Source organism: Miniopterus schreibersii (assembly GCF_964146895.1).
Source record: "Miniopterus schreibersii genome assembly, chromosome: 3".
Classification (NCBI taxonomy): Eukaryota; Metazoa; Chordata; class Mammalia; order Chiroptera; family Miniopteridae; genus Miniopterus; species Miniopterus schreibersii.
In genome coordinates, this window is record NC_138103.1 from 5547342 (window position 1) to 5565541 (window position 18200).

At 50.4% G+C, this 18200-nt stretch overlaps 1 protein-coding gene across 1 annotated transcript; it reads left to right on the forward strand.

Moving 5' to 3' along the window:
• Nucleotides 1-3941: 3941 nt before the first annotated feature.
• LOC308554349 (pancreatic secretory granule membrane major glycoprotein GP2-like) lies at nt 3942-17901 on the forward strand. The gene is made up of 11 exons (XM_081131554.1): nt 3942-4020; nt 5083-5212; nt 7347-7763; nt 9118-9228; nt 11379-11590; nt 12200-12348; nt 13516-13761; nt 14600-14762; nt 15654-15738; nt 17143-17187; nt 17776-17901. Exons 2-11 carry the CDS (start codon nt 5119-5121, stop codon nt 17832-17834), a joined length of 1581 nt encoding a protein of 526 aa, XP_080987680.1. The 5' UTR covers nt 3942-4020; nt 5083-5118; the 3' UTR covers nt 17835-17901.
• The last annotated feature ends 299 nt before the right edge of the window (nt 17902-18200 follow it).

Consider the following 18200-nt stretch of genomic DNA (forward strand, 5'->3'; position numbering starts at 1 on the left):
CAAAAACACACAATGGAGAAAAGAAAGCCTCTTCAGTAAATGGTGAAGGGAACATTGGAAAGCAACATGTGAAAGAATGAAACTAGATTACAGCTCTTCCCCAGGTACAAAAATTAATTCAAAACCGATCAAAGACCTAAATATAAGATCTGAAACAATAAATTACATAGAAGGAAACGTAGGTACTAAACTTAGGGACCTTGATTGTATAGAACATTTTATGAATTTGATCCCAAGGCAAGGGAAGTAAAGGCAAAAATAAATGAGTGGGACTATATCAAACTAGAAAGCTTCTGCACAGCAAAAGAAACCAGCAACAAAACAAAAAGGTAACCAACCAAATACAAGATGATAAAGGGTTAATCTCCAAAAATATATGAAGAACTCAGACAACTCAACACCAAACAAACAATCCAATATAAAATGAGGAGAAGACCTGAACAGACACCTCTCCCAAGAAGACATACAAATGGCCAACAGATATATGAAAAGATGCTCAACTTCACTAGCTATCAGGGAAAGGCAAATCACAACTACAATGAGATACCACCTCCCACAGGTTAGACTGGCTATTATCAACAAGCGTTGGAGAGGCTGTGGAGAAAAGGGAACCCTCATTCACTGCTGGTGGGAACGTAGACTGGTCCAGCCACTATGGCAAACAGTCTGGCGATTCCTCAAAAAATTAAAAATAGAGTTACCATATGACCCAGCAACCTCTCTCCTGGGTATCTACCTAAAAAACTAGAAAACGTGTGTTCACAAAGATATATGCACCCCTATGTTCACTGCAGCATTATTCACGGTGGCCAAGACATGGAGACAACCACACTGTCCCGCGATAGAGGGCTGGATACAGAAGACGTGGGACATGCACACAATGGAACACTACTCAGCCATAAGAAAAGATGAAATACTCCCATTTGCGACAACATGGATGGACCTTGAGAATATTATGCGAAGCGAAATAAGTCAGAAAAAGCCAAGAATCATATAATTTCACTCATATGTGGGATATAAAACTGAAACTCATAGACACAGACAACAGTCTGGTGGTTACCAGAGGGAAGGGGGTCGGGGTAGTAAAGGGACCAAATAAATGGGGATGAGAAAGGTGATTTGACTTTCGGTGGTGGGCACACAATACAAAATACAGTCCATGTGTCCTAGAAATGTACACTTGAAACCTATATGATCCTATTAACCAATGTCACCCCAATAAATTTAACTTAAAAAAATCGATAACCCAACCAGGAGGGAGAGATTTGGGGGCATTGATGAGTTCACATTTGGACGTTCTGAGTTCAAGATGCCTCTAGCATCTAAGCCCAAGCAGAGAGGCCCAGCAGGCAACTGAGCAGGTGGCCCGGGAGTTCAAGGGAGCAGTCAGGGATGGAGCTACAGACCTGGAATTCGCCAGCCTGTGGACGGTACCAGAAACCATGAGGTGCCCGGACACCTCCCAGGGAGAGTATGTGGAGTGATAGGAAATGGGACCTGCCGTTATTCCCAGACAGCCGGAGGGAAAGGGTAGGGCTAAGGACAGGGGAGGTGTCTACAAAAGGGCAGAGGAGAGTCAGGAAAGGCAGAGCCCCGGAGGGAGCAGCAAGACAGGGCAGTGACGGGGCTGTGGATTTGCCCATGAGGTGACCTGAGCAGGGCAGCTTTAGCCTGATGATTCAGACTGGAATGGAGATGTCAGAAGCAGGATGTAGGAACTGACTGTGAAAAAGAAGGACCATCACCTCGTCGGCCGTCGGGGCGGAAGCGGAGGGCGGAGGTGGCTGTTTATGTTTGTAGGGGAAGGAGACACAAAGTTGAGTAAAGTCGCTGTGGTGGCCTAAATTCTCTTGAAGGAGGAGACCGGCTGCCTCCTGAGAAGGGAGGGGCAGGGGAGTGAGTGGTAGTGATGTCCAGAGAGAGTGTTTAAAAGAATGGAGAAGATTGAGAGTGACCACTGGGGAGAAAAGGGTTAGTACCTGTCCAAAATGAATGGGTCAGTGGGCTGTTTCGTGGGCCCAGGCGAATTTCAGAATCCTGCATTTGCAGCTGGTTCAAGTTCCACATTTAGGGGATTTTTCTCCAAATGCACTAGTTGTAGAGAAGGTGGCTCGTATCACCTTTTCTTTGTCCAGGTTGAGGTTTTGCTAGAAGGTGTTACCGATGCCAGGATCCCTGTGCTCCCCTCCTTCCCTGCCTTGGCTCTTTGAAGAGTCTAGCGTATCACAGAAGAGCCAGTGGCCATTCGTTCTGCAAAAGCTTTGACTCTTTTATCAGCTCCCTGCTATCTCCCATGCCGCGAAAGCCAGGTCCCGGCCTGGAGTTGAAACGCCCAGGTCCGCTCAGTTTCATACTCCCTGTCTCTGGGGCAGCCCACGTAACAGAAGAGATTGGACGGGAGGCTCTCCTGATTTTTTTTTGCCCGGGCCTTGTCTATCCACAGCTCCCTGTCTCCAAGTTGGCCCTCCCCAGGCTCCTGATTGTTGAATATCTGACGTTGGGTAAAGTCTATGGGCCCAAACTGGGAAGCACCCCCTTTGTTACTTATCCCCTCGCTCTGACTGGCGCCACGCTGAATGGCACCAGCCGGAATTAGGTAGGAACACAGGGTACAACTGGAAATCCATTGTGCAAACAAGTGCCTGTTTGATTTCGCTCCACTTTCCTTTCGATAGTAAGCTTCCTTTTGATTCGTGTTTGGTGTCTGCTTCATTGGTTGATTGTGAGAATTAAATGTGAGAAAAGACTCAGCAGTGCCCAGTGTGTCCAGCATTCAGGACATACGGTCGTCCCCCCTTACCCATGCTTTTGCTCTCCAAGGTTTCCGTTACCTGTGGCCAACCACAGGCCAAAAATATTAAATGGAAAATTCCAGTAAAAAACAAGTCATAAGTTTTGCACCATTCTGAGGAATGTCAGGAAATCTCACACCACCCAGGACACGAACCATCCCCCTGGCCGGCGCCTCCACACCGTATACACCACCTGCCTCTTGGTCACTTAGTAGCCGCTTCTGCTATCAAATCGATGCCGCAGAATCACAGTGCTTGTGCTCAAGCAATTCCTATTTTACTCAACAGTGGCCCCAAAGCACAGGAGTAGTGACACTGGCAAGTCAGATGTGACAGAGAAGCTGTAAAGCGCTTCCTGTAAGTGAAAAGGTGAGAATTCTTGACTTAATAAGGAAAGAAAAAAACTGTATGCTGAGGTTGCTCAGATCTATGCTAAGACCGAATTTTCTACCTGTGAACTTGTGGGGAAGAGAAAAGAAATTTGTGCTAGTTTGGCTGTCACACCTCAAACTGGAAAAGTTACAGCCACACGGCGTGACAAATGCTTAGCTAGGATCGAAAAGGCATTCAGTCTGTGGAAAGAAGGCCTGACGGCGACATATGGCCAGCAGGCCGACAGTGGCCTAACGCTGGGTCCCAGCGGCCACATCACTCGCTCAGTTCCTGTCCTCGGCAGGTGTCGTGTCCTCTCCCATCATCACGGCAAGGCCGAGTGCGGTGCAGCTCGTCATTGCGTGTGTGAGGGTCAGAGGGCACGGACACATCACTTTTATTGCAGTGAGTTGTCATAACTGTCCCATTTTATTACCAGTTATTGTTGATCTCTTACTGGGCCGCATTTGTAAATTAAACTTTATCACGTGTGGTGTGCATATAGGGTTCGGTACTCTCCGTGTTTCCAGGAACCCACTGGGGGTCTTGGAACGAGTCCCCTGCAGATAAGGGGGTGACTGTATTGCTGTCGCTGATAAGAATGCAGTCGCGTGGCGAGGCTGCTGGAAGCGTTTACATTAGGGAGGGTGACTGGAAAAGGGCCTTTCTTTCATCACCTCTTGTGGTAAATCGATTACCTTACCTACAGCCAACAAGCCTGGGATTAACTCCAGGCATCCCTCAGCACCAATGGTGGAGAGCCACATGGGTGGAACACGGCAATAAAAGGACAGTGCACAGCAGGCCTGCGTTTCCACTGCAGGCCGAGAGGGACGCTCTGTGTTCTCACCCCAGGGTAAGTCCTGCTTCAAGCCTCACCGGGCTTTCTCCAGGCCCTGGGCCCACTGGACTTGCTGGGGTCCTTTGTTTCTGGAAGCTTTCAGAACCTAGCAAGGAGTTTGGACCCTGGCCCTTGTCCAGCGCTCCAGATTTCACTCTGGTACAGGTCCTGGGTGTTCTCTCATGACATTTTCAGGATACTTCTTCCAGAAATAGGGCGGTATCTTTAACTGATGTCTTCCAGAGCTGTAAGAAGATCTGCACATTCGAGGAAAGGGTTTTCCAGAACAGAACGTGCTATTAATTTGAGTGACGGGAGGCTCTTCAAAGCAATTTGTTTCTACTTAGCTCCCCATTTATTTAGACATTCATTTCTCAAACCTTTATTGAGCACCCCTTGTATGCCAGACACTGTGCTAGGAACAAGTAATGGGCTCCATCTGACGTGGTCCCACCTTCACAGAGATCGACACTCACAGAGGACATGTCTCTTAGCACAGTGCCTGGCACACAGAACCAAGAAAGGGCAACCTTTGTAGGTATTTACAGCACCACAACCCTCCCCTCCACCCAATTTCCAAGGTCTTTTACGTCTACCTGAGTAGGCGTCGACCTGAGACCTTCTAGGACTTTCTGCAGTGCCAGCTGGCTCTAAGCCTGCCTTGGCTTTTCTTGCTGTTCCCTTCATCCTCTTGGCAGGTCTCCTCCTATTTCCCCATCTCCTTTCTGCAAGTCACACCCGCTTTCGAACAATACAGCCCTTCATGAAGGAGATCACCTGTCCATTTCTTTGGCCTTAAGCAAACTATTTAACTTCCTGCACAGCGCTGCACACAGGAGGGGCTCAGTAAACATTTCTGTGATCAGCATTCTCTGAGTCTCAGTTTCGTCATCTGTAAAGTGGAAGCGATGATAATACCTTCCTTGGAGGATGGCTCAGAGCTTTCAATGAGCTCAGATAGGCAAGGCACTTAGGACAGGTCATGGTATTGCACTGATGTGAGTTCCCTCTTTACCTTGCACCCAGAAGAATGGCCTCTGTCACTCTGACCACACCTGGGTCTTTCCCTTCCCCTAGCTGCGTGGAGAGTCTGCATACTGCTGAGCAACCTGCATGTCTCGGTTCATGGAGAGGATGGTGGGCTCTTGCGTCCTGTGGCTGGCCTCCGCCTCCTGCATTCTGACCCTGGTTTCTGCAGAGCAGCAAGGTGAGTGCTCTGCTCACCTGGCATCTCAGATGCCCTGCAATACCTGGGGAGTGAGCGGGGAAGTGCAGAGAAGGCTGTTCTGGGTCAGTGAGAGGAGCAGGGAAATTGGAAGTTAGAAGTCAAAGGAACAAGAAGAGAGAAGCCAGAATCAAGTAATTATCCCTCCAGGAGCCAAATCAGAAACTCTCCAGCAAGGAGAGTGGGCGCCAGTGAACCAACTTCCCGTGGCCAGGTATGGGGAGATCAGAGAGCCTGGGTTTATGAGGACACTGTGCCCTGGACCTGTTGCCCGTCTGTGAAACGAGAGGGCTACATTTAGCTCCGGTTTGTTGAACAGCACGAGTGCCCGAATGGTGAACTAAGTGTGGTTCTTCAAAAAAATCTATGGATTGTGCATCTTAGACGCTTGTAGGAATGGTCTCAGGGTCAACGCTGGGGTGAAACATTCTGTACGTGTCACCTGTGGAGGGGGCTGAGGGGGAGGAGAGGGAGGGGCTCAGTTCCCGGCCTCCCTTGGGAAAATCCAGTGTGCAGGCAATAATCCAAGAGCAACAAGTGCAGACTCCTTTCCTTAAAACAAGCACATACTTATTTCCAAGCAAAGCTTAGAAATCTCTTCCCCAAACTTCCTCTAACGTGTGTCATAAGCATGTGATCGTGTTTGCACACTTAGTTCACCATTCGGGCACTCGCGCTGTTCAACAAACCGGAGCTAAAGAGGAGAGCTAGCTTGAATGTCCACTAGGAGCCAGGTGCCGTGCTGGCGTCTTATACCTGCTCTCTCACAGCCTTTTAGGGCTTTGTTCCCCCAATGGGGCACACCTCCCCAGGTGACCGTGGGGGTGCACTGCAAACTCTGAAAGAAGTCTTGGTGGCTCTTATTTTTCATATATATTAAAGAAATATAACTGGTACATCATTCCTATGGAATTATAGATATTATTCCTTGGGATGAAATGAATTTATAAAGAAAATCACAGAAAAAAACCCCACATATGAAGTAAAGAATAGGACAGGCCGACACAGGTGTGACAAACATCAGGATCCCAGGTGAGCGGGAATGAGTGAAGCCTGAGAACAGCTAGCTCCCAGGTGTTGTTTTGCAAATGGGTCTCGGGAGTTGAACCACCTGCCTGCCAAGGTCGTCCAGCCAACAGGTGTGGAGCTGGATTTAAACCCAGACTGACTAGTCTGTGGTCTCCCCACCTTCACTCTGTCTCTTTACCCTCACAACCCCTGAATCTGGTAAAAACCAGGAGGTCAGTAATCAGAAATGGTCCTGTTAGAGCAGCGGTTCAGAACCGGGGTAAGTTTGTCTCCAGGGGGCATTTGGTAATGTCTGGAGGCAGCTGGGAGAGGGCGCTGCTGGCCTGCTCGGCACCCTGCAATGCACATGCTATTCAGTCCCAAACACCGGTAGTGTGAGGCCAGAAATCTTGTGTTAGATCGGTATCTGCTGACAATGGAAAAATCTCTGTGATACATTAAGAAAAAATGTAAGGGGAAAAAAAGCTGTACAGCATTAAACCCATTAAAAAACTATATTTTAAACATGCATATAAAGGGTCTAAAGCAAAATTATGGCTACTTCTGAGGGTGGGATGAGCTTATGACACCTTTCACTGCTGCCTTATCTACTTTAAGGGCATTTGAGTCACTTCCAATGAGTCTGTATTACACATACGATGAGAAAAATATTGGTCAGACAGGACCACAGCGGGGACTGGACAGGGGACCACTGCTCAGCTCTAGCGGGGCCACCAAGCTCAACGCGCGGGGTGGACATCTGATGTTCCTTTTTTATTAAATATTTTTAATATTGAAATTATGGCAAGTGTCCCCCTTTGCCCACCTGTACCCACCCGCACCTCCCCTCCCTTGGCCTTCTCAAGGCCCCTGAGCCAGGGCGGCGGGCTGCATATATGCTCTTCACCTAATCCCTCCCCCTTCGCCTATAAAATACTGAAAAATGGCCTCATCATTATTCTGACCCCAAGGTGTTGCAGGCCGATGCTTAATGAATGGCTATGTGTCTCCTTAGGGGTCTTAGCACATCTGAGACAGAGTGTCTGGGGAGGAAGGTGCTGCAGGCTCCGGGGGGCTCAGTAAACCCAAGCTCACTGTCGCCCTCCAGGTTCCTATGGGCTGGATCTGCTGTGCGGAGCCCCCGGCTCCCCAGAGCACCCCCTCTGTTTTGACCCCTGCCAGAATTACACCAGCCTGGATGACCCCTCTCGAAGCACAGAGAACACAGTAAAAGGCCAGCTGTGTGACAAGGACCTGCGCGGCTGGTTCCGCTTCATGGGGGAAGGAGGAGTGAGGATGCCAGAGGCCTGCGTCCCAGCGCAGAGATGCCAGACGGACTCCCCCATGTGGCTGAAGGAGGCCCATCCGGTCCTTGGGGACGGCCCCGTTAACCGCACTGCTTGTGCCCACTGGTCTGGCAACTGCTGCTACTGGTCCTCTAAGGTCCAGGTGCAGGCCTGCCCTGGGGGCTACTACGTGTACAAGCTAGACGGCACCCCTCTGTGTAACCTGAGGTATTGCACAGGTGAGTGGCAGAGACCTTGGGGGCAGCTGCAGGGCAGGGGTGCCCAGTGACATGCCCAGGAGCCAGGGTAAGCGGAGCTGGGCAGGAGGAGACCAAGCAGAACAGCCTCCACGCAGTCCTTGCTGTGACTGCCCAGCCGAAACCCGCCCACCGGTTCCCAGCTCCTCAACATCGCACGTGAGACCAGAAATTCCCGGTTCCAGAGGGAAGTCGCGTGATCTATGCAGGTTTCCCCGACATCCAAAAGCAGAAAGTCCCTATGAAACCTTTCGTAAGCTGAAATGAGGTCACGCAAAGAAGCAGTTAACCATTAACGTACATGGGGACACTTTGGAGCATTCCCAGACCCCCAAATAGCCTACCAAACACGCTTAATTATTGTCCAGTTTTACGCTAAGCACAACACACAAGCTCTCCCAGGCTTTCCAGGTGCCTTAAGGCACATCTTGCTAACAGGTTCACAAAGGAAGTGGAGATGAAACCCAGATGCCACAGACACAGTTGGCAACTCTGACTGCTGGGTGCCGAGAGGCGGCGCGGGGTCCTGGGGAGGGAGCTGAGTGCCCCCCCCCCCCCCCCGCCCCGGCTGCGCTGCTTCCTTGATGGCTGCTGCAAAGCCAACGCTGACCGCTGTTTTTGACTTTGCAAAAGAAATCGGATTTATTTCTATAAGGGAAAACCGGTACAAATGAAGGTCTTTTGAAAAAGTAACACCAGGCGAACTTTCCCAGTGCAGGGGATACCTGCCTATGTCCATGCGTGTAGCATACTATTAAGAATCCGGGCTCATTTGGGGATAGGTTCCATTTTGGCACTTTAATTGACTTCTCCGAGCTTCATTTTCTGATCTGAAAAAAATGGGTAATGGCAAAAATAACAACTAACTCATAGTGCTTATAATGTCCTTGCCCCAATCCTAAGCACTTTAGTAACTCATTTAACCGGCTCATCAACCTCATGAGGTAAATATTACATAATGATCCAGATGATGGGTCTGGGGCACAGAGAGGTTAAGCAACACTCCCAATATCACAGAGCTGGAACTTGAACCCAGTACTCTCCTACCATGCTACCCTGTCTCATACTGTTACCAAGAGAATCGAATGAGCTAACACAGGGAAAGTGCTCCAAGCGGTGTCTCCCATGCCATAAGCCTTAAGATGGCAGCTTCAGGGTTTTCACCTGGTTGGATTGGGACTCAGGAAATTCACGGTTGAGGCTCATCTCCTCCACTAAGAATTGCATGGTCTTGGGTAGGGCTTCTGTGCCCTGGTAGGGAGACGAGGTTGGCTCTGAGGGCCTCGGGGCCTCCCGGCTCTGCACCCTGATTTCCCGCCTCCATGCCCACTCCTAGACCCGTCCACCGTGGAGAACAAGTGTGAGAAGACCTGCCGCCCGGAGGAGGAGTGCACCTTTGTCAACGGCAACTGGGGCTGTTTCTGCAGACGGGATCTCAACAGCTCTGGTGAGCGAGTCAGTGGCCAGGGCAGCAGGGACCGTGCTGGGCGGGAGCTGGCCTGAGCAGGCCCAGAGGGAAGGAGGGAGCTGCAGGGGTTCAAGACTGGGGTGGACCAGAGTCAGTGGGGATGGAACCAAGGTCAGGGAATGGGAGTTCTCACAGCTAGTGGGCTTGCGAGGGCGGGAGGGCAGGGATGCGACAATTTCCAGGCCACAGGAAGCAGCTCTGCAAGGGGTGAGCTTGACCCACAAGGGACAAAAGGGACTGAAGATGAGAACTCTGCAAGTGTGAGAGCTGGGGTAAAATATCTGCGGAGCCTACACATGAGGAACGGGGGCAGACGCCTGTGCTTGGGTTTGCTCTGAAGTAACTCTGGGGTCCTGGGACAACTCACCTACTCTCCCTGAGCCTTCATGTCCTCATCTGTAAAATAGGGATAGGATATTAATAAAAATCCTCACTATACAGGGCTATTGTGAGAATTAAATCAGAGTAGTCTAAATGGGCAAGCTCTGGAGGTGATGAGCTTCTTATCTCAGGAGGTAAGCAAGCAGAAGCAGATGACCCATGGGAAGGGATGCCTTACACAAGCCCGAATCCCTCCTAGGACCCTAATGAGGGCCTCTGACTCTTTTTAAAAAATACGTGTTCGCTTGGGTTTTTTTGTGTGTGTTTTTTTTCATTGATTTCAGAGAGAGGAAGAGAGAGGGCGAGAGAGAAACATCAATGATGAGTCATTGATTGGCTGCCTCCTGCACACCTTCTACTGGGGATCGAGCCCGCAACCTGGGCACGTGGAGGGCCTCTGACTCTTGCCCTCGGCACAAGCATGCCTTCCTCTGAGCACACTCCCCGCCCCTATGGAAGAGTGTTCTGGAGACTCTCTCTACTCACTGGGTGGATGAGACCCCAGAGGGTCAGAGTGGTTTCCTGGGGTTTGGGCCATCACAGCGTCAGATGATGGGCCTTGCGGACACCCTCCCTGTACCTGGATGGGTTTCGAGGGCATCCCTAGCAGGTCTTGGCTGACTGGGTGAACAGGTGGCCCCTCATGTCTTTGTCAGTGGCTATTCAGTGGGTTTCTATCGCCTCCAGACACAATCCTTCCATGGCCTGGCTTTTGCTTGCCTCTCCATTTCCCACAGCTCCCCCTCCCATTCTTAGTTCCTATATTTCTGAACTCTGTGTCTCTATAAACACGCCATTGTCTCTCCCATGGCCACACTTAGCCTCTGCTGTTCCTTTGCCCTGCGATGCCCTCACTTGCTTTATTTACCTGCAAAACTCCTGCCCGTATCAAGCTCAAGCCGTCCACGTGTCCTTCTCTGGATGACCTGGAGACTTAGCTAAGCCTTCTTGTGCGTTCCCTCCGCACCTGTTCGTACTTTCACCTGCTGCTTCGTAATAAGTGGTTGGTATGTTGGTTTTACAGAAGACCAACGAATCCTCAGGGACTGGGCCCATATTTTCTTTATTTTTGTGTTAAGTGTGCCCAGCACATGGAGAAGGTGGTTAGTGAATGTATGTTGAATCAATGCATTCATAAACACAATGGAAATTGTATTTCTCTTAACTTACCATCTCTTTCCTCTACTAGAATGTTAGCTCCTTCAGGGTGTGAATTTTGTCAGTTTTGATAATCAATGTATCTCCATGCCTAGAACAGTACATGACAGATAGTAGAGTCTCAAGAAGTATTTGTTGAATAAATGTTGGATGAACAAATGAGCAGACAGATGAGTGACTGACTGACTGACGGACTGAATGAATGAATGAATGAATGCAGTGGCTCTGAACCAGGTCAGATGTGCTGGCTTCACAAAATCAAGAAGTGTGAGTAGCATGTATCTAGCTTTGATTCTAGTCTGGAAGGTGGGATAGTCCTGCTTCTCCAGAGACCCTAACCCTCAAGGGGACCTGGACATGGAAACCCTTCCCACACCTGCACATAGGATGCTTGACAACCTCAGACCAGGGGCTTCTTTGCCAACCTGGCCTACTATAAGCCTGAGCTTGAATCCCACCTGGTCCGGGGCCCCTTCTAGTCTACCTGCCTCTTGGTGGGCATGGTGGCTTTTCCAAAGGCAGGGAGTGTGGGCTGTGCCCACTGCTTCCAGACCCTTATCCACTCCGCATCTCCCTTCTCGACTTTCCAGATATCCACAGTTTGCAGCCTCAGCTGAACTGTGGGGCAAGAGAGATCAAAGTGTCACTGGACAGGTGTCGCCTGCAAGGTCTGGGATTTGGGGATGAGGTCAGTGCCTACCTGCTGGACAAGAACTGTAACAGCAGCATGAAAAGAGAGGAGGAGAACTGGATTTCTGTGACCAGCCTTGCTCAGGCTAATGCCTGCAAGAACATTGTGGAGGTGAGCGGCGTTCACACCACTGCTGCTGGCGGGGGGGGGGGGGGGGGGGGGGGGCATGGGCCGGTGGGGACCATCTCAGTAGCTGTGAGACCTTAGGCAAGTTATTTAGCCTCTCTGGGTGTCTAGAGGCATGTGAGATTATACATGTTGGTCCATATAAAGAGCTTAGAACAGGTCTAATGCTTGAGCTCAATAAATGCAAACAATGATTATGCTTTTTAAAAAAATTGATTTCAGAGAGAGAGAAAAGGAGAGGGAGAGAGATTGAAACATCAATGATGAGAGAGTCATTGATCTGCTGCTTCCTGCACACCCCCTCCTGGTGCATTAAAATATGCTTTATTTTAATGAGGGGTGATATGGGAGGGGTCAACAGAGCAGCAAGGATGGTGGTTCCTAACTTTCTTCCAGGCAATACGTTTTTTATCTGGAGCCCTCACTCCCCCTCCCATCAAGCATCAGTGGCCCTGGGGGAGGAGGCCCACTTGCCACCTTGAGATCAGAACACAGGGTGGCAGCCCTGACCGTGGAGTCAGACAGACCTGAGTCCAGGCCCACCTACACACACGTCCACATAAACACATATGTGGTCTTATTTTTATGCCAAAGAGAAATGAAACCCATGTCATCTACAAAAACATCCTCTCCTTGGCCAATGAGTTCATCATCAGAGACACCAAACTCAACATCAACTTCGAGTGCGCCTACCCTCTGGACATGAAAGTCAGCCTCGACGCTGCTCTGCACCCCATAGTAAGGTACGGCACTGACCCTTGCCCTTGACCCCTCGCCCTGACATTGGTGACGCTCACTTTGCGCACAGCTTATGGTGGCTTCCACAGGAGGCTCCGTGCCTCCCTCAGGAGCTTCCATTCTTCCAATCGCTCATTCTATAAAATTTGTCCATCATATATTAATGCTCAATGCACAAGGCAGACACAGAATATTTTGTGGGTATTAAAGATCATTATTATGAAACAACGTGGCAACATGAAACAATGTTAATTAAATGAGCTAAGGAATAAAAACATATGACCATTTTATTTATCTTGAGAAAGAAAAGCGTTAAACAACTAATTACATCAATGCAAATGAGATGAATGCAATATTGGAGAAACATGGGGTGCTGTGGGATCAGGAAGCAAGGGTCCCTGGCTTAATTGTGGGGGGTAAGGGGATGGTGGGAGCAGGACGGCTTCCCTTCAGATGTGGGATTTAAGGTGGATCAGCTTTGATTAGATAAATGTTCACCAGAAATAAAACCAAATAGCAATTTGGGTGGGGTCCCATTCAGGCAGGGGTTTTGTCTACTGCCCCCCCGTACGATGTGGCAGGAAGGAGCCCCTGTTGAATGAGCTCCTCAGCGCTCTTAGACTTGCCAGGGGGCTTTCTGAGGGTGTCAGAGATCCAGGGTGCCCTTCCCATCCCCCATTAGCTCCTGGCTTATAGAATGGCAGGATTATAAGGATTACACATTTTCTAGTATCATGGTTCTAGGCTGTATTATGTTGAGGCCCAAGGTTCATAAAAAATAAAAATTAAAAGCATTCATCTTGTTAAAATTGGCATATTACTGAAGATTGTGGGGTAGACGGAGAGATCTACTAAACATTATGACCCCACAGACTTGGCCCCAAGCCCTGCTCTGCAGGGGAGAAGACAGAGGTCTGCCTTTGGGGTGAAGGAAACACGTGTGATCTGTGAGGCAGGAGGACTGCTGGGAAGCCTGGAGACAGGCTCATCTATTTGTCAAGTTTAGTGCCTAGAAATAGTAAATGCTGATTTAAATGAATGGTCAAAGAGTGTCTTTAGGGATCAAAGATGTGCTCTTGCCTTCATAATCTTACACCAAGTGGGGCTTGGTTTAGTCTGTTCTTATGGGTCGAAGCCTGATGTTTCCACTGCTGTGGTTTTCCTTGTCTCAGCTCCGTGAACCTCAGCCTGGCTGGGGATGGGGAGTTCACGGTCAGGATGGCCCTCTTCCAGGACCAGAACTACACACGGCCTTTCGAAGGGGACTCTGTTAAGCTGCCCGTCGAGTCTATGCTCTATGTGGGCGCCTTCTTGGAGAAAGGGGACAAGTCCCAGTTTAACCTGCTGCTGAAGAACTGCTATGCCACGCCCACTGCAGACAGGACTGACCCTGTGAAATATTTCATCATCAAAAACAGGTATCAGACACCTTGGGCTTAGTTTTTGGCCTAAACAAAGTGTTGGGGGAAAATGATCGCCTTGGCCCTGCCTGGGGATTGTGAAGTTGGCTTATCTCTTCTGGAAAGTAATTTGATGTTACATTTCATGAGTGGGCCCTATGACCCAGGGGTATTGCTCCTGAAATTGCAGCCTAAAGCATTAGTTCAAAGTAAGTGGGCAGGGTGAAGGAACTCTAATCTTAGTTTTCCATTTCGGGTTCTTTATAGCTTTGGTAATAGATCAGTGCTCAAAATGGGGCTCTGTTAAGTAAGGACGGGCTGTTATACAGATGCTGACCCTGACTAAGCAACATGGAAACGGTATTACAAGGGTCATGGGACAAAATATTATTGACTATTGTTAACTGCAAGAACAAAGGGAAAATTCAAACCGTGGTAATAATACCAGCTAATGCTTACCGTGGGGTGCGCCTAAGCCGCGTGCCTGGTCACCTCGCTGAACGCTCACGTTCATGTTCATGTCGACCCCAGGATTCGCATCTCCCTGTCTCTCCAGAGAAGAAAAGTGGGGCTCAGTGGGGTGAAGCAACCTGCTCGCGATCGGTCAGCTGGGAAGTGGGTCGGGCTGGAATTTGAAACCAGCCTGTCTCACTCCAGAGACTGTGCTCCAAGGCCTTGAGCCGTGGGGCTTGCGGACAGCACTTAGGGCACCGGGAGGGTTACAGCGACGCTGTCAGGATGGAGGGAACCTGGGCTCCGTAATTCTCTCGGCTGCTGTCTTTATATGGGACACAGATAAAAGAGGCAGCCAAGGGCTGTTCTAGAAATTAGAGCCTTGCCTCTGTCACCCCCCCAGCTGCCCAAATCAACGCGACTCCACTATCTACGTGGAGGAGAATGGAGTGTCCTCTGAAGGCCGGTTCTCAGTTCAGATGTTCATGTTTGCGGGAAATTATGACCTAGTTTTCCTGCACTGCGAGGTTCGCCTTTGTAATCCCCTTAAAGATCCGTGCCAGCCGGTGAGTATCTCTTTGGACTTGACTATTCAGAGTCTGACTTGGGGCCTGGTACCTGGTGGGCTCTCCATGTATATTTGCTGGAATTATAAATGGATGGAAAGAAGAACAGAAGGAAGGGAAGAAGGGAGGGGAAAGGAAGTTGGATGGGTGAAGGGATGGATGCGTAATGGATGGGAGGGAGGGAGAAAAAGAGAAAGAAAGAAGGAAGGACAGATGGATGTTAAGCCGCCAAAAAGCCCCTGTATAAGCAGTTATTGTGACCCCAGCTGAAGGACCCTGTCCACTAGGTTTCCTTGGCACAAGACGTATTTTAGATGATTATAATAATAGTTGCCTTTTTTTAGTGCTTACTCTGTGTCAAGCACTGCACCAAAACTTCCATGTGCCTTGTCTAATTTAATTCTCACAACAACCCTTTTGGTAGATTTTCTCATTGACCCCATTGTACAGGTGAGGATACTGAGGCCTAGAGAAGGCCTTTGCCCAAGGGCTGCACAGCTACCAAGTATTAGAGCTGGACGTGCCCCGGCTCAGTGTGACTCCAGCGCCCATGGCCTTAGCCCCTTTTTGACGCTGCCTGCTAATAGTTGGCATTTGTTGAGCGCTTACTATGTGTCGGGGTGTTGTAGACATACCACATTTTAACCTTCCCAACCAGGAAGGCACTATTTAATGATAGTAGAGAGCTGGAGTCATTCGTCCCAAATTGGGCAGCTAAAAGAGAGTGGAGGTGCAATCCTAACCCAGGTCTGTCAGACATGACAGTGAGAATACTCAATAGTGAGGTAACCCCAGCATCGGATTACGATGTCTGGGCTTCATTCTTGGGCCAGACCTTGATAGGAAGCGTCCTTTACATTTTGATGTCATGAGAACGCTCCATCCCCACAGAGTTGCTCAAGAAACCAACTCCGCAGTGAAGCAGTGGAGATCAACCCAGCCCTGGTCCTAGATTTGGGACCCATCAGTAGGAAAGGTAAGCAGCCAAGTCCTGGTGACAATTCCAGTGGTCAAGTGCTGACAGTTAACCACAGATGCCTGGAGTCACCAACCTAGCAATGCAGAGCCCCCCCGGCCGCCTCACTGCAGCCTCAGCCAGTGCACCTGTCTTTCCACGAGGTGCTCTGGGCAGTAATAACAGCATTTTCCATTGGAGCTGGGCCTCCTGTGCGCTCAGTATCCATTGAATCACTTGACCTTTATCTGACTGGGTTCATTTTATAGGTGAGAAACCAAAGCTCAGAGGGATTAAGTGACCCACCCAAGGTACCCAGCTTGGGAGCGGCTGGAGTTAGACTTCAACCCAGTTTGGTCTGATTCCAAAGCGTGTGTCCTTTCCCTTAACTTTCCTGCCAGGTCCCCGTAACTCAGTCCCTTAGGGGTGAAGGCTAAGTCCCAACCCAACTTTGTTTTCTGGGGAATGACTGTTTCTCCAAACCCAGCTGCAGTATTTTGGGGTGAGGTAGGGGAAGCTTCCAACTGCTCCTCAGACTTTCACCCATTGTCCCCATGGGTGAGCAGGACTGTCCTGGTTTTTATTCCCACTGGAATGGAGGAGTCAAGAAACCCAGAAGAATGAAAGCATTTTTAAAAAAACCCTCACCCAAGGATATATTTTTATTGATTTTAGAGAGAGAGAGAAACATCGGTGTGAAAACATTGATCGGTTGCCTCCCGAATGTGCCCCAACCTGGGGTCAAACCCCTGCAGCCTGGGCATGTGCCTGATTGGGAATCAAACCCACAACCTTTTGGTGCCCAGGACGATGCTCCAGCCAACTAAGCCACCTGGCCAGGGTGCATTATAATTTTTCCTAAACAGATTGGGATACAGTAATGTGATAGTAGCAACAGCAACAAGAACAGCAGCCCTTTGCCAGCCGGCGCTGTGCCGGCCACACTTACATGCGCCGCCACGTGGATCGCTCGCAGCAGCAGCGTTCCCTCTTCCCTTCCCCAGACGGGCCGCTGAGGCTGTCTGTGACGAAGGCTCTGCCCTGAGCCATCCTCTCCCTTTACTGAGCCTCATGTGGTGTCACAGGGCAGCTGGGGGTGCGGTGGGGGGATTCAAGAGCTTTCATTTAGGAATCAGACAGCCTGGGGTTTGAATCCCAGCTCTGCTACTTACTAGCAAGGATACCTTGGCAAGTCTCTTGACATCACTGAGCCTTAGTCTTCTCACCTGACAAATGGGGGTGAGAATACTCTTGGGTGGGTTAAGTTTCCCATGCATGAAATGTGTTCAGAAAGGTACCTGCCAGGCACTAGATGCCTCTGCAACGGGGTGGCCAGGTCCAAGGGGACTGGGAGCAACCGTGGCCACAGTGCAGCAGCCGCGGGAGCGTGACTGAGGAAACCCTCACCTTCTGCTTTGTCACCAGGTGCCTCGTCCCTCGGCGTCATGAGCGGAACCCCCGGCACTGCAGGTACCTCATTTTCTCTGCCTTTTCCTCTCCCTCCCAGTGCTCCTTCCTCTCCTCACTTTGGCTCACATCCATTCAGCCCTGCACTGGGCGGGCCCTGGGCTGGAAACTGGACACTGAAATGAGTCCGTCCCAAGGCTAGCTCTGGAAATGCCCAGTCTAGCAGGGGAACCGATCGATTAACAACGAACAGTTTTTGAGTGCCTACTGTGTGCCGGGCATTGCTCTAGGCACTGAAGATATAAGGATGGACAGCGGAGTCCAGGCGCCTGCCCTCAGTGTGGGAAACAGACAATGAAACGCAGCCAGGTGCTTTAGAAAGAGCAGAGGGTGACGTGAGAGAAAGTTCCCAGCCTGGGTAATAACGCCTCGTATACGACAGGAGTTTATTTCTCTCACACAAGTCCAGAGGCGAGCAATCCGGGGCTCGTAGGGCAACCCCAAAGCCTTCAGGAACCCAGGCTCCTCCCAGCTCTCCCTCCACCTCCCAGCTCCCCCTCTTCCATCTTCAGGGTGTGGCCCCACCTTCATCCTCAAGGCGGGAGCCGGAGCAAAGCCCACCACGTGACAGTCGCCTTCCTTGCGTTTCAGGGCTCCCTGCGGCCTGGCCGGTGCTGCTCCTGCCGCTCCTGCTGGCTGCGCTGTTCTGAGCTCCGCCGGCACCGGGCCTCTGCTGATGGCTTCCAGCCATCGGTCTGCTGGACCTCCCTCCCAATCCACAGACGTCTCGGTGTCCGCAGGCTGCAGGCTAGGCTGGCTTTGGGGACAGTGGACGCGCTCAGTGCCTTCGTAGCCCTCTTTCTCGCCCGGTGGAGGCTCTGTCAGCCTGGCCTGGGCTGACTCTCTCAACCCTTTAGCAGTTTCCTGAAAGCTGATTTGCTAGGGCCTCTGCGGCGCTAGCCTTTGCCCTGAGTGGCTGCTTGTGTAACTCAGGGAAGGGGGGCCCACGGGGGGGGGGCGGGATGAGCTCCTGAAACAGGCCCCTCCCACACGCCACCCCTGTTCTGACTGCTGGT